Source organism: Leucoraja erinacea, chromosome 29 (assembly GCF_028641065.1).
Source record: "Leucoraja erinacea ecotype New England chromosome 29, Leri_hhj_1, whole genome shotgun sequence".
In the NCBI taxonomy this organism is placed as follows: domain Eukaryota; kingdom Metazoa; phylum Chordata; class Chondrichthyes; order Rajiformes; family Rajidae; genus Leucoraja; species Leucoraja erinaceus.
The window spans coordinates 23,838,789-23,854,956 of record NC_073405.1 but is presented as its reverse complement, the minus strand read 5'-3'; the positions used below and the strand labels follow the sequence as shown (position 1 = coordinate 23,854,956).

Sequence of the window (16,168 nt, the reverse complement as noted above, 5' to 3'; positions counted from 1 at the left end):
GTCCTGGATTTATTGACACAGGTTGATCATATGCTGAATAATCCAACCACATTTTTGTTTGGAAGTGTAAAGAAATAATAGAAATGTATTGTAATTTTGCTGCATGTCATTGTGGTATATATCTTAGGTACACAAAAATGCTGGAGAAACTCAGCGGGTGCAGCAGCATCTATGGAACGAAGGAAATAGGTAACGTTTGGGGCCGAAACCCCTCTTCAGACTGATAGGGGGTGGCAGGGAGAAGGAAGGAAAAAAATGGGGAGGAGCCCGAGGGCTGGGGGATGGGAGGAGACAGCTCGAGGGCTAAGGAAGGGAAGGAGACAGCAAGGGCTAACAAAATTGGGAGAATTCAATGTCCATGCCCGCTGGATGCAGGCTCCCCAAGCGGAATATGAGGTGCTGTTCCTCCAATTTCTGGTGTTGCTCACTCTGGCAATGGAGGAGACCCAGGACAGAGAGGTCGGATTGGGAATGGGAGGGGGAGTTGAAGTGCTGAGCCACCGGGAGGTCAGGTAGGTTCTTGCGGACCGAGCGGAGGTGTTCGGCGAAACGATCGCCCAACCTCCGCTTAGTCTCACCGATGTAGATCAGCTGACATCTAGAGCAGCGGATGCAGTAGATGAGGTTGGAGGAGATACAGGTGAACCTCTGTCCCACCTGCTTGGGTCCTTGAATGGAGTCGAGGGGGGAGGTAAAGGGACAGGTGTTGCATTTCTTGCGGTTGCAACGGAAAGTGCCCGGGGAGGGGGTGGTACGGGAGGGAAGGGAAGAATTGACAAGGGAGTTGCGGAGGGAGCGGTCTTTGTGGAAGGCAGACATTGGGGGAGATGGGAAGATGTGGCGAGTGGTGGGGTCACGTTGGAGGTGGCGAAAATGACGTAGGATTATTTGTTGTATGTGACGGCTGGTGGGGTGAAAGGTGAGGACTAGGGGGACTCTGCCCTTGTTGCGAGTGCGGGGATGGGGAGAGAGAGCAGTGTTGCGGGGTATGGAAGAGACCCTGGTGCGAGCCTCATCTATGGTGGACGAGGGGAATCCCCGTTCCCTGAAGAATGAGGACATTTCAGATGCCCTGGTGTGGAACGCCTCATCCTGGGAGCAGATGCGGCGTAGGTGGAGGAATTGGGAGTGGGGGATGGAGTCCTTACAGGAGGCAGGGTGGAAAGAAGTGTAGTCCAGAAAGCCATGGTAGTCAGTGGGTTTGTAGTGGATGTCGGTCAGAAGTCTTATATATCATGGCTTGATTGGTGAATATGTTTAGTTTGTGACTTTATTTCAAGCAGAAATAATATGTGAATGCTTCATTGAGCATAATTCCGACTGGTAACTACGCACTTCGTCCGAGCACATTATTGCACGCGTCATGCAAGCCGTCTTAAATGACCACCAAAACTGTCATTTGGCAACCTAAGGTTTCCCGGCTGGCAACAGGGAAAAAAAGTTAAGTGAGAGCCCTTGACATCTGCCATAACCAATGTCATTTCGATGAGATACAACTCCAGCCAACTGACTGTTTTCCCAGTTATGCCCCAATTATTTCGTTTTACCAAGTAAACTTGACGGTCCACGGTTAAATGTTACCTTAATGCCAGGGCCATCACTCTCATCTCTTGGTGAGACCAAGCGCAGGCTCGGTGATCGTTTAGCTGAACACCTCTGCTCAGTCTGCCTAAACCTACCTGATCTCCCAGTTGCTAAACAGTTTAACCCCCCTTCCCATTTCCACACTGACCTTTCATTCCTGGGCCTCCTCCATTGTCAGAGGCCCAGCACAAATTGGAGGAACAGCACCTTATAAATCGTTTGGGCAGCTTACACCCCAGCGGTATTGAATATTGACTTCTCTAGCTTCATGTAACCATTGCTTTCCCTCTCTCCATTCCTCCTCCTTCCCAGTTCTGACCAGTCTGACTGTCCCTGATTACATTTTATCAACTTGCTTGGTTGTTACCTTCCCCTAGTTAACAATGATCTACACTTTCCTTGAGATTCACCCCCTTTGATGTCTCGTTCTAACAGCTTACACTTCCGCACCTCTGTATCTCCCCCTCCCCTGACTCTCAGTGTGAAGAAGAGTCTCGACCCGAAACATCACCCATTCCTTCTCTCTAGTGATGCTGCTTGTCTCGCTGAGTTACTCCAGCATTTTGTGCCTCACTTGCCTTCACTCACCTCTGATACATATATAGCCAAGATGACACCTGGAGTCTTGTGGCCCTGAAAGCCACTGTGCATAAGCGAGTAGGTTATTGGTGATGCTTCCATCATTATGCTGACATTACAGAATTGAGATTGGGCAGTCTTTTGCCAGATGTGCTTGTTTTTTCTTAATAGAATGAACCTGGGAAATATTCCGTATTGTTGGATGGATGTCAATTTCATGACTGTATTGAACAGCTTGATTGGAGGTGTTTAAGAAGGAACTGCAGATGCTGGAAAATCGAAGGTAGACAAAAATGTTGGAGAAACTCAGCGGGTGCAGCAGCATCTATGGAGTGAAGGAAATAGGCAACGTTTCGGGCCAAAACCCTTCTTCAGACTTGATTGGAGGCACAGCTAGTTCGACAGTGGTCTTCAGTACTACAGCTGAGATATAGTTTGGCTCAAAAGATTTTAGCAATATCAACTCCTCTTGAAGGACTCAGAAGGCTCCTGACACGAAACGTCACTTATACATGCTCTCCAGAGATACTGCCTGACCCAGTTACTCCAGCACTTTGTGTCCTTTGCAACTTGCTTCTGCAGTTCCTTGTTTCTACCTTAAGTCCTCAGTTATTTCTTTGTGCTATCTACAGTATACAATGCAATAAGTCACCAAAGTGCCTTTGACGATGTCCTCCAAATCAGTAACATCCACCGCCGAATGAAAACACCATCACTGCAAGTTCCAATTCACAAGGTCATAAGGGATAAGAGTAGAATTTGGCCATTCGGCCCATTGTCTACTCATCCATTCAATCATGGCTGATCTATCTCTCCCTCCTAAACCCTCTCTTCCCCATAACCTGTGACATTGTACTATTTCTTGATATCTTCTGAAGATAATTCAATTTATTGGACACCACCTTCCGTGATGGCAGGGATTACTGTAACTTGGATGATCTGTTTTTCAATTTCGGCTGTGCAAATGTTCTTGTAACTTCCTCCCAATTCTCATCTTATAGTCCACAACTATATCATGACTACATAGGATTACACTGCAGAGCTTGGATCTAAATATCTGAAATCGCTACCATCACCAAATCCTCATCTATCAACATCTAGTTAGTCCCCATAGACCAGAAACTTTACAGAAGAGACAATGGACATCACCAGGGCAGCACGTTGGTGCAGTTGGTAGAGCTGCTGCCTCTCAACACAAGAGACACTAGTGTGTCCTGACTTTCAGTGCTAACTGCATGGAATTTGCACGTTCTCCCCGTGACCAACATGGTTTCCCCTGGGTGCTCCGGTTTCCTCCCACATCCCAAAGAAGTGCAGATTTTGATTAGAACATGTGTGAGAGGGGTTATGGGGAGAAGGCAGGAGAATAGGGTTAGGAGGAAGAGATAGATCAGACATAATTGAATGGTGGAGTAGAGTTGATGGGCCAAATGGCCTAATTCCACTCCTAACACTTTTGACCTTACGAGATTTAAGGTTAATTGGGCTCTAAATTGTTCCAAGTGTGTTGGGAGTGGATGTAAAAGTGTGATAACATGGAAATAGTGTGAATCGGTGATCGTTGGTCAGTGTAAGTTTGATGTGTCGCAGGCCTGTTTCCATGCTATATCTTTCAGTCAATCAAAACTATTGCTCCAATATAAATAAAAACGGAGTAACAGTTGCTCCTACTTCCCTTCTTCAAGAGCTATAGCACCAATTTGAAGACACAAGTCAGAAAAATGATTAAATGCTCTTCATTAAAACAAGTACAACTCTTAACTGCACAAAAAGTTTGCTTGTAACCATAAAAAACAATGGAATGGAAACATGTCTTTCTGCCCATCCTGCCTGCAAAAAAATATCAACAACACATTTACACAATTCAACTTTAATTCCATTATTTTCACTCTCCTCACATTTTCATCGGCTTCCCTTGTATTCTACTGATCACCAATAACCATGAAGCAGTGCTTCTGCTAGTTGTGCCAATGTGCCAACCTATCTACAGTATACAATGCAATGTCACCAAAGTGCCTTTGACGATGTCCTCCAAATCAGTAACATCCACCGCCGAATGAAAACACCATCACTGTAAGTTCCAATTCACAAGGTCATAAGGGATAGGAGTAGAATTTGGCCATTCAGCCCATTGTCTATTCCACCATTCAATCATGGCTGATCTATCTCTCCCTCCTAAACCCTCTCTTCCCCATAACCCGACATCGGTACTAATCAAGAGTACCTGTCCAATTCATATCACAAACCATCCAGTCTTGATAAAAGTTTATACACTGAGTCTGGGTCAAAATCCCAACTTTACATGAACTATAGTGGTTTGACACTCATTCACCAATGTCTTCTCAAGGACGGTCATGGATGGATATTACCAACAGCACAAGAAGAATTAATAAAACAACTATTTCATTAACTCTGAAGTTCAGTGACAATTTCTCTGAAGTTGAACATTTTTCAATTCATTGCATAGTCTCAGTACAATGAAGGAGGTACATTTCCCTTCAAGGCACAAACCATTCAACCAGGATTTCCATCCTGCTTCTTTATTGTTACTGGGTCAGAATCTACAACCACAGGACTCGGACTGCTTTAAAAGACCCAACAATCTTCTCAAGTTTATTCAATAAATCTATGACTTAATGACAAAAGAGGCATGCTTTGGTATGAATGGGGTTCCATTGCTATTATGTCATAATCTACTCAAGTTTACCTTTCAGATTGAAATGCTGCATTTAATTATTAGGAAGACTTAAAATGCAATTTACCATAAACAAAAAGATCAGAATTAATTCAATTCAATTTGCAAAACAAGAAGGATGAGCACAAAGCCACAAGCCAGTATCTTCAAAGACTGAGAACACTGCAACACCGATCATAGATGCCAATTCTTCCCAATTCCTTAAAAACTATCAAGACTACAAGTGCTATTATTACATACAAATAACATTTAGTAAAGACAAAAATGGCGGTAGATATAATGAAGTTTAAAAATGAGATTAACAGGCTACATTATGCATTCTTTGCTTAGGATAGAATACAGTGCAAAACAAATTGTTCACAACATATCAAGATGCTTCAGTTATTACTAAACCTATATTTAAAGATATTTGTCACAAGTACAGCATGAAAGATAGACAGAACATCATCACAAGAAGCAACTTCCACCTTAGAGGAAGTAATAGTTAATTGAAACAGGGAGTTCGTAACTTTGAGGTGAATACATAAGGTTTCATGTTTAATGAAAGTATGGCAAGCAGGGCAGCTGTTGCAGGAGACTTCAAAGCATGAATATCCCAACAAAGCTTACTTATAATAGTAATCAACATCTTCAAAAGAGCACGTTTACAACTAAAGCATATTCTTCATCTTAAAACGAGGACTGCAATCAATCCAACAGCAGGTGGCAAATTTATTATAAATTGACAACTTGTTAACCAGTTTGCCATCTTTGGACTTTAGAGGCACAGCGCAGAAACAGGCCCTTCAGCACACCGAGTCCTCGCTGACCAATAATCACACTGTACAGCAGCACTATCCTGCACAATAGGGATAATTTAAATTGTTTTTACCAAAACCAATTAACCTACAAACCTGTGCGTCTTTGAAGTGTGGGAGGAAACCGGAGCGCCGGGAGAAAGCCCACGTAGTCACTGGGAGAAAATACAAACTATGTATAGACAGCATCCAGTCAGAATTGAACTCTGGCGCAGAAAAGCAGCAACTCCACCAATGCACCACCTCACTTTTATGTGAACACACATTTTGAATATACAATTTCTTAAGCATTCACCTTAACCTCCTATGTTCCCATGCTCAGCGTAACCTGATTGGGGGAACCACAAAGTTTACAAAACAGCCAAGCAGAATTTAAGATTCCATATTTTCCTTACATCTGATTCAAACACCTTCCTTTTGCTCCAACTCACTATATTTTACAGAAGTCATCTGAAAACTCAATTTTCTTTCAATTATCAGAGTAAATGTAGTCATTCATTTGACTGTGTTGTCTACATACTCAATGGAAGAGAAGACATACTAATTCTGTGGCCACAAATATTTGGTGAGAAATTAACTAATTTAAGACATCAATTGCATTATATTGCGAACACTTTCTAATATTTCAAACATACAGACCTTTTGTGGCCAAGAACGTGCGTAATGTGTCTAACTATTGTTCCAGAATTACTCAAGAACACTCAAAATGCAAACAAACAGGCATACAACAAAACAATCAAGCGTCCATTGGTTCTTTTACCCATTAACATAAAAGAGCTGGGTTCCAGGCAACATCTCAAGGTTTGTATAAGGAACAAAGTTTTATTAGGAATTATGGGGTTTATGATTAGTTTCCTTAGTAGAGTTTAGTGAGTCAGAGATACCCACATGGAAACACACCATTCAATCCATGGTATTGGCATTGACCACCAACGATCCATTCAGTCTAAAGGATCCCGACCTGAAACGCAACCCATCCAACCTTTCAACAGATGCTGTTTGATTTGCCGAATTATTCCAGCGCTTTTGCTTGAGATTCCAGCATCTGAAGTTCCTCGTGTCTCCATCGATTTACTCAAATGTTACATTAATCCCACATTCCACTTAACTCCTCCCAGAATCTACCACTCAACTATAAACTTCATTGAGGGGGGAGGAGAGAGATTAACAATAGCCTAATAACCTATCATACCACACATCTTTGGGATACGAGAGGAAACACACACAATTTACATGGATACACGCAAACTCCACAATGCCTCTAACCCAAGGTCAGGATTGAACACTGATCTCGCGTTACGAGGCAGCAGCAGCAACTGTGCCACCGTATTTTGTTCCATTTGTTTTCCTGAATTAAACGTATACGAGAACAACCCCTATCCTTACTTTGCAGTGGGGAGTTATTTCACTTTAAACACTAGACTTCCCCGAGCTTCTGCATCGCCGTTCCGCGACATCTCGCAGCTCTTTCCATTGTTTCCGGTCCAAGCGCCACCGGCTTTCAAATAAAAACTTTCGTCTTTTTATTTAAAAACAGTATTTTGAATCTCGTAACAATCTTCCGTTCCACGTGTACTTTTGTGCTGTTTTGACGCACTTCTCCGCCCAGCTGAACAATCCGATTGATCGCGCTTGCATCACGTCGCTTACCCAAACTGTGATGCCATAATGTCCGACATTACCGTTTGTATGACCACGCTTACGCAAAAGCCGGCACCGTGTTGTCTGCAAAATCGCCAATGGGATTGTGTAGGAAGGAACTGTGCCGATGCTGGTTTACACCGAAGATAGACACAAAATGCAGGTGAAGGAATGGGTGACGTCTTGGGTCGAGACCCTTCTTCAGACTCACAAGTATTCTTCAGACGAGTGTGAAGAACGGTCTCGACCCGAAACTTCACCCATTGCTTCTCTCCAGAGGTGCTGCCCGACCCGCCGAGTTACTCCAGCATTTTGTGTGTCTCTCCGATAACGGAATTGAGCGACAGGAATACAAGACATCTAACAGACAAGTTTTCCCAAGATCTCTGAGCTTTGGGCCATGCAATTTTACAATAAGAAGACAATCTCCAGTGCCTCAACCTCTGCCAATGCACATTTGACATGTAGAGTCGAAACAGAGATGATGTTAAACGGACTGGAACGATCTATCAATGGGGTAAAGGATAATGGAAGAGTTTTGCGGTATTTTAGTACGAAGAATCTCATGTCGATTGTGTCAAAGTGGCTCCATCTTTCATACATTTTGCAATGCATTGTGTTCCATTTCGCCGATGCAAAATGAATGGAGTAACTCAGTCCAACCTTCTAATTGTTAGCCGGGAATCAGCTACAAAACAAATCTCAGATTTCTTTGCCTGGGGATGCGGAGCAGAAATGCATGCTGTTTGTACACATGTTCACACACCAGCGCGTTGTAGACATGTTCACACACCAGCGCGTTGTACACAAACCCATGTGCATCAACACGAACATAAACACGTGCACTACAAATATCTATCTATCTCAATATATAGATATACAGCGAGAGATGTACTTAAATATATATACACATACATATCTATACATTTATATCTATAAACAATAAACTGAAAATGCTGGAAATAACAGGACGGGCTGCGTCTGTGGAGACGGGAAACAGTCAACGCTTTCGTTCGATGACCCTTCGTGTTTTGAACTGTCAGGGCGACCTCATCTTCGACTTGAAAGATTGACTGCTCCCCTTCCCCTCAGACACGACCTGATCTGCTGTATTCCCGGCATTTTCTGTTAGATTTCCCAACATCTGCAGGTTTTTATTTGATTTTCGTAAATATACACATACGTGCGTGCACATGCGCACTATATATATATATATATTATACAGAGATAAACGCGCATACTTATACGCAAGTGGACGCACAATTTGCAAATATATGCGTTACACAAACATAAGTCGTAGCCTAATGTTGCAGCGGCTGTGTATGGGTGCAAACCCGCAGGTTCATTCCTCTACACACATACTTATAACCAAGTGAACGCACAATTTGGAAATATATTACACAATTATTAAACATCAGCTATGGTGTGCGGCTATTGCAGGAGCTCGGCATTGGTACAAACCCGCGGACTTATTCCTCCACGTATCTATACTTACTTATGAACAAGTAGATGTACAATTTACAAATAGACACATTGCACAAATATTAAACATCGGCTATGGTGTGCGGCTGTTGCAGAGGGCTGTGCACGGGTGCAAACGCGCGGGCTCATTCCTCTACACACACTCACATATACTTATGAGCAAATGAATGCACAATTTGCAAATATATACATAGCACACATATTAGGCATCAGCTATGGTCTGCGAATGTTGCATGGGATGTGCATGGGTACAAACCAGCGGGCTCATTCCTCCACACACACACGAGCAAGTGAATGCACAATTTGCAAACATATACATTGCACAAACATTAAACATCAGTTATGGTGCGCGGCTGTTGCAGGGACTGTGCACGGGTGCAAACCAGCGGGCTCATTCCTCCACACAACCACACACTCACTATCCCAGCGCAATGTGGCACCAAGTTTACAAACAGAGAGTTTGCCGGCGCGCAGGCGCAGCTCGCGCCGGTAGCTGTCAGCCCGGGCCGGGGCCAGGCGCGCAGGCGCAGTGTTGCCCGTTCCAGCCGGGCCGGGACAGGCGCCCGAGCCCCCCGCCCGCCCGCTCGCCCGCCCGCCCCCCTCCAAACAAAAACCACTCGCCCGTCAATACCTGCACCCGCCGGCTCCGTTTCCAAACCACCCCCGCGGCTCAAGCTCCGCTACCTCGGCATACACCTCAACAGCCGGCCGCCCGCTAGCCGGTAAGAGCGCGGCGCGGTCATTAAATCACATCGGGGTAAAACCAGCTCTTTCGCCGCCTCACCTCCGCCATATTGTTTCTGTCTCTGCCTGGGAAATCCGAATACTCGTTCCCGGATGTTAAGTAGCCTGGCGCTAAGAGCGCAGCTGCTGGCGGCGGCCGGGACTGCAGGACAAGCGGGGGTGTGTGTGGCTGGATGGCTGGCCATGCCCTTAAAGGGACCACACCTCACACCTCCCCCCGCCCCCAGGGAGCCACTCCCTCCACCTCTATCCACAGAAAGGATAGACACTGATCCTTAAACCCAATCAGGACTTTCATATGAGGAAAGACTGGATAGACTTGGCTTGTACTCGCTAGAATTTAGGAGATTGAGGGGGAATCTTATAGAAACTTACAAAATTCTTAAGGGGTTGGACAGGCTAGATGCAGGAAGATTGTTCCCGATGTTGGGGAAGTCCAGAACAAGGGGTCACAGCTTAAGGATAAAGGGGAAATCCTTTAGGACCGAGATGAGAAAAACATTTTTCACACAGAGAGTGGTGAATCTCTGGAACTCTCTGCCACAGAAGGTAGTTGAGGCCAGTTCATTGGCTGTATTTAAGAGGGAGTTAGATGTGGCTAAAGGGATCAGGGGGTATGGAGAGAAGGCAGGTACAGGATACTGAGTTGGATAGACACAAAATTCAATCAATCAATCAAAGACTTTATTGTCATTCAAAAATACACCAATAAATGCAAGTCGGAACAAAATTTTGTTGCATCTGGCTCCACGTGCAACATAAAATAACAAAAGGATAAATTAGATAAAAAGATAAAATAGATAATAATGGCTGCACAATATACGGAATTCAAGAGTCTGATGGCTCGAGGGAATTCTGGAGTAACTCAGCCGGACAGGCAGCATCTCTGGAGAGAAGGGATGGGTGATGTTTCTGGTCGAGACCCTTCTTCAGTAGATGTATTCACATGGAAGAGACAAGAAACTGCAGGTGCTGGTTTACAAACAAACATACAGTGCTGGAGTAATTGAGCCTGGCAGGCAGCACCCCTGGAGAACATGGATAGGTGACATTTCTGGTTGGGACCCTTCTTCAGACTGAGATGTGTTGGGCCATTTTTTTTGCAACGACAGTCTGGGGTGCGTGGAACACACTGTCAGGGGTGGATTCCCGTACGTTGGGTAAAAATTGAGTAAAAGTGCTTTCACCCTATATATATATATATACCCCTCATGATCTTATATACGTCTATAAAATACCCCTCATCTTCCTCCGCTCCAAGCAATAAAGACCTAGTCTGTCCAACCCCTCCCGATAGCCCTCAAGTTCTGGCAACATCATCGTAAATTTTCTCTCACATTTTCTAACTTAACAACATCATTCTTGTAGCAGATTGACCAAAACTTTGTACAATACTCCAAATGCGACCTCAACAACATCTTGTACAACTGTAACATAACATCCCAAAGTCTACGCCCTGACTGATGAAGGCTAATGTACCGAAAGTATTCTTGACCACCCTGTTTACTTGTGATGCTACTTTCAAGGAAGTATGTACCTGCACTCCTCGATCCTTCTGTTCTACAACACTCCCTGGGGCTCTGTCATTCACTGTGTGGGTCCTGCTCTGGTTTGACTTCCCAAAATGTAATACCTAGCACTTATCTGCATTAAACTCCATTCATCATTTCTCAGCCAACTTGACCAACTGATGAAGATCCTGTTGTAATTTTTGATAACCATCTTTGTTATCTCCAATACCACCCAGTTTAGTGTGATCTACTATCTTATTGATCATGCCTTGTACATTCTTACCCAGATCATTGATATAAGCAACAAACAGCAATTGATACCCGAGGCAGACAACTAGTCACAGGCCTCCAGTCCAATAAACAATCTTCCAGCATCACCCTCTGCTTCCTTCCTTGAAGCTAATTCTCTATCCAGTCTGCGAGCTCTCCCTGGATCCCATGCAATCTAACTTCCCGAACAGCCTATCGTGCAGAAACGTATCAAATGCTTTGCTGAAGTCCATATAAACACATCTACAGATTTGGACATCAACCTTTTTGGATACTTCTTCAAAAAATCAATCAAATTCGTCAGACACAATCTCCCACGTACAAAACCATGCTGATTATCCCTAATCGACCAATTTATCCAAATGCATTTATATCTTATCCCTCAGAATAGTCTCCATTAACTGTCTGGAGCTGGAGGCAGACTAACTACAGCAAGGAGGCAAAGTAGATAACATAGTGGCAGTACAATAAACTCTCCCTAAATGTCAGCAAGATGAAGGAGCGAGTTATCGGCTTCAAGAAGCATTGTGGAGTACAAGCCCCAATCTGTATCAATGGTGCCGAAGTGGAAATTGTTGAGAACTTCAAGTTCCTTGGCATTTATTTTACCAACAATCTGTTTTGGACCAACCACATTGAAGCGACAGCCTAGAAGACAGACCAACGCCTCCAATTCATCAGTTGACTGAGGAAATTCAGCATGCGTCCAATGGCTCTAACAAGCTTCTGCAGATGCATCACATAAAGCATACTGTTGGGTTGCATCACAGCTTGGTTTGGAAATAGCTCTGCACAAGACTGCAAGAAATTCCAGAGAATTCTTGACCGGTTTTGGCCATCTGTGCTGCGATTTCCGAGAGAACGCCGCCACCTACGGCCGTCATTTTTGGCCAGCTTGCTCAGAGCCCCCTCCGCCGCATGTGTGCCGAGGACTTTTCCCGTCGATGAAAAATTACAGAGATATTAATATTTTTACAAAATTTCCCATTCGCTTTGCTGCTCCTGCTGATGGGAGGGGGAGGGACTATAAAACCAGGAAGTGGTGTGCCTCAATCAGTCTCTGCAAGTGGTGTGCCCCAATCAGTCTCTACAAGATGGAGGTCTGAGCTCTGAATGACTGAACAAATGTCCTGCACAGCTGTATTAATATAATATCAAGGGGGGTAATTAGCGTGAGTGCGGGAGGGGCGCGGGGTGGGGGGGGGAGATAGTTAGTGTGTGTGACGCTGCATGCCGCCTCCCCCCCCCACAACCCAACGGGGTCTGCACTTGGTCTAGTATATATTGTAAATAGCTGCAGTCCCAGCACCGAGCCTTGTGGTACCCCACTAGTCACTGCCTGCCATTCTGAAAGGGACCCATTTATACCAATTCTTTGTTTCCTGTCTGCCAGCCAATTTTCTATCCATGTCAGTACCTACCCCCAATACCATATGCTTTAATTTTGTCCACTGATCTCCTATGTGGGACCTTGTCAAATGCTTACTGAAAGTCCATGTGCACTACATCTACTGGTTCCCCCTTGTCCATTTTCTTAGTTACATCCTCAAAGAATTCCAGAAGATTAGTCAAGCATGATTACCCCTTCGTAAATCCATGCTGACTCGGACCGATCCTGTTACTGCTATCCAAATGTGCCGCTATTTCATCTTTTATAATTGACTCCATACATTTCCCCACCACCGAGTTTGTCCAGGCTAACTTCGATTCTCCAATTGCAGTTCCTTCTTGAACACCATTCATATAATCTCCCTTCCTGTTCTCTTAAAAAGTGGAATAACATTAGCTACCCTCCAATCCACAGGAACTGATCCTGAATCTAGAGAACATTGGAAAATGATCACCAATGCATCCACGATTTCTAGAGCTACAAGGACCATGGGATGCAGACTATCAGGCCCTGGGGATTTATCAGCCTTCAGTCCCATCAGTCTGCCCAACACCATTTCCTGCCTAATGTGAATTTCCTTCTGTTTCTCCATCACCCGAGATCCTCTGGCCACTAGTACATCAGGAAGATTGTTTGTATCTTCCTTAGTGAAGACAGACCTAAAGTACCAATTCAGCTTGTCTGCCATTTCCTTTTTCAGTCTTTAAGGGTTCACCTTTGGTCTTAACTAATTTTTTCCACTTCACATACCTAAAGAAGCTTTTACTATCCTCCTTTATATCCTTGGTTAGCTTACCTTCGTATCTCATCTTTTCTCCCCGTATTGCCTTTTTAGTTATCTTCTGTTGCTCTTTAAAAGTTACCCAATCCTCTGGCTTCCCGTTCATCTTTGCTATGTTATACTTCTCTTTTATTTTTATACTGTCCCTTACTTCCATTGTCTTCCACAGTCGCCCCTTACTCCCCTTGGAATCTTTCTTCCTTTTTGGAATGAACTGATCCTGCACCTTCTGTATTATTCCCAGAAATACCTGCCATTGTTGTTCCAAAGTCATCCCCGCTAGTGTATCTTTCCAGTCAACTTTGGCCATCTCCCTCCCTCATGGCTCCAATAGTCTCTTTTGTTCAACTCTTATACTGACACTTCCGATTTTCCCTTCTCCCTCTCAAATTGTAGATTAAATCATCATATTATGGTCACTACCTCTTAATGGCTCCTTTACCTCAAGTTGCCTTATCGAATCCGGTTCATTACACAACACTAAACCCAGAATTGTCTTCTCCCTGGTAGGCTCCAGTACAAGCTGCTCTAAGAATCTATCACGGAGGCACTCGACAAACTTCCTTTCTTGGGGTCCAGTACTAACCTGATTTTCCCCAGTATACCTGCATGTTGAAATCTACCATAATAACCGTAGCATTACCTTTATGACATGCCAATTTTAACTCTTGTTTCAACTTGCACCCTATATCCAAGCTGCTGTTTTGGGGCTTGTAGATAACTCCCATTATGGTCATTTTACCCTTACAATTCCTCAGTTATATCCATACTGACTCTACATTTCCTGATTCTATGTCACCCATCGCAAGGGACTGAATTTAATTCCTCACCAACAGAGCTACCCCACACCCTCTGCCCACCTGTCTGTCTTTTCAATAGGACGTATACCATTGAATATCCAGTTCCCAGCCCTGGTCCTCTTGCAGCCATGTCTATTTCCCACAACATCATACTTGCCAATTTCTAATTGAGCTTCAAGCTCATCCACTTTATTTCTTATACTTCACGCATTCAGATACAACACATTTAACTTTGGTATTCTACCTGCCCCTTGTCTCAACAGCACCCTATATCCACTGTTTTGGGGCTTGGCCACTCCTATTATGGCCCTTACCCTTACAATTCCTCAGTTCTACTCTACTGACTCTACATTTCCTGATTCTATCGCCTGAATTTAATTCCTCAAACAGAGCTACCCCACACCCTCTGCCCACCCTGTCTTTTCAATAGGACGTATACCATTGAATATCCAGTTCCCAGCCCTGGTCCTCTTGCAGCCATGTCTATTTCCCACAACATCATACTTGCCAATTTCTAATTGAGCTTCAAGCTCATCCACTTTATTTCTTATACTTCACGCATTCAGATACAACACTTTAACTTTGGTATTCTCCTCCCCTCTCACACCGGCCACTATTGGCCCTGATCTTACTCTATTATCCCTTCTCGAACTTTCCTTCCCATTAACTCGGGAGTCTTTAGTAACTTTTCCTGTACTCACTTCCCCTTTATACTCCCAATTTGTCAATCCCTCCCCCCCACTATTTAGTTTAAACCCACACATGTAGCACTAGCAAATTTAATCTGATTAGACAGCATGCAAAAAACAAAGCTTTCCACTGTCTCTTGGTAAATAATAAACCTGAACCTTGGTTAAGGTAGTTATGTAGTTAGGAAAGAGTGAGGCTCTAAAGATAATGAGGAGCCAATGAAACTCAACAATGACAAGGTGATGGGTGATTGGGCAGTGAGGTATACATTTCAGGATAGTTTGTACAGCTTGTCAGGAGACATGTGATGATGGCTATGGAGAAACTAAGTTTAGTAGAAACAAAACAATGGATAACGAGCTTGAAGATCATGAAGCAATGACAAAAGTTCATGCAATCAATGTTGGTAAAGAAAATGAACTTGACATGACAATAGACGATAGATAATAGGTGCAGGAGTAAGCCATTCGGCCCTTCGAGCCAGCACCGCCATTCAATGTGATCATGGCCGATCATCCACAATCAGTACCCCGTTCCTGCCTTCTCCCCTTCTCCCCATATCCCCTGACTCAGCTATCATTAAGAGCCCTATCTAGCTCTGTCTTGAAAGTATCCAGAGAACCGGCCTCCACCGCCCTCTGAGGCAGAGAATTCCACACTCACAACTCTCTGTGTGAAAAAGTGTTTCCTCAATAAACAATAAAACACCGTCCAACCTCTTCTTGTAGCTAATATTCTCTAATCCAGGCAGCCTTCTGGTAAAACATCTTCTGCACCCTCTCATAAGTCTCCATATTCCTGTAAAGAGGGGTAATCAGAACTGCACACAATATTCCAAATGCAGCCGAAGCAAAGTCTTATAGAACTGCATCATGACTTCCTGACTCTTGTACTCATTGCCCCAACTGACGGAGCCACGCATACCACATGCCTTCTTCAACACTACCTACTTGTGTTTACCATTTTCAGAGAGCTATGGACTTGGCCTCCAAGATCCCTCTGCACATTAATCAAGTCTTGTCATTAACGGTATATTTTCCCATTACATTTAATCTTTCAAAGTGCAACACCTTACACGTGCTCGGATTAAACTCCATCTGCCATTTCCCTGCCTATTTCTAAAGCTGATCTGTATCTCGCTGTTTAATTTGACAACCTTACTCATTGTCCGCAACTCCAGCAAATTTACTAATCTACACCTATG

General features: G+C 44.0%; 1 protein-coding gene and 1 long non-coding RNA gene across 4 annotated transcripts in view; one reads left to right on the top strand and one right to left on the bottom strand.

The window, feature by feature from the left end:
- Nucleotides 1-9,621, bottom strand: part of LOC129711327 (mesoderm induction early response protein 2-like) — an 85,843-nt gene extending 76,222 nt beyond the window's left edge. Inside the window, exon 1 of one of the 3 annotated variants that reach the window (XM_055658905.1) lies at nucleotides 9,563-9,621. In XM_055658905.1, the coding sequence (XP_055514880.1) occupies nucleotides 9,563-9,571 (9 nt within the window). In that variant the 5' untranslated portion in view covers nucleotides 9,572-9,621. The other 2 variants (XM_055658906.1, XM_055658907.1) reach the window with 2 other exon arrangements.
- LOC129711329 (uncharacterized) overlaps nucleotides 9,370-16,168 on the top strand; it is a 45,277-nt gene continuing 38,478 nt past the window's right edge. Inside the window, exon 1 of the long non-coding RNA XR_008725819.1 lies at nucleotides 9,370-9,500. This is a non-coding gene — a long non-coding RNA (uncharacterized LOC129711329). The remainder of the gene's footprint in view (nucleotides 9,501-16,168) is intronic.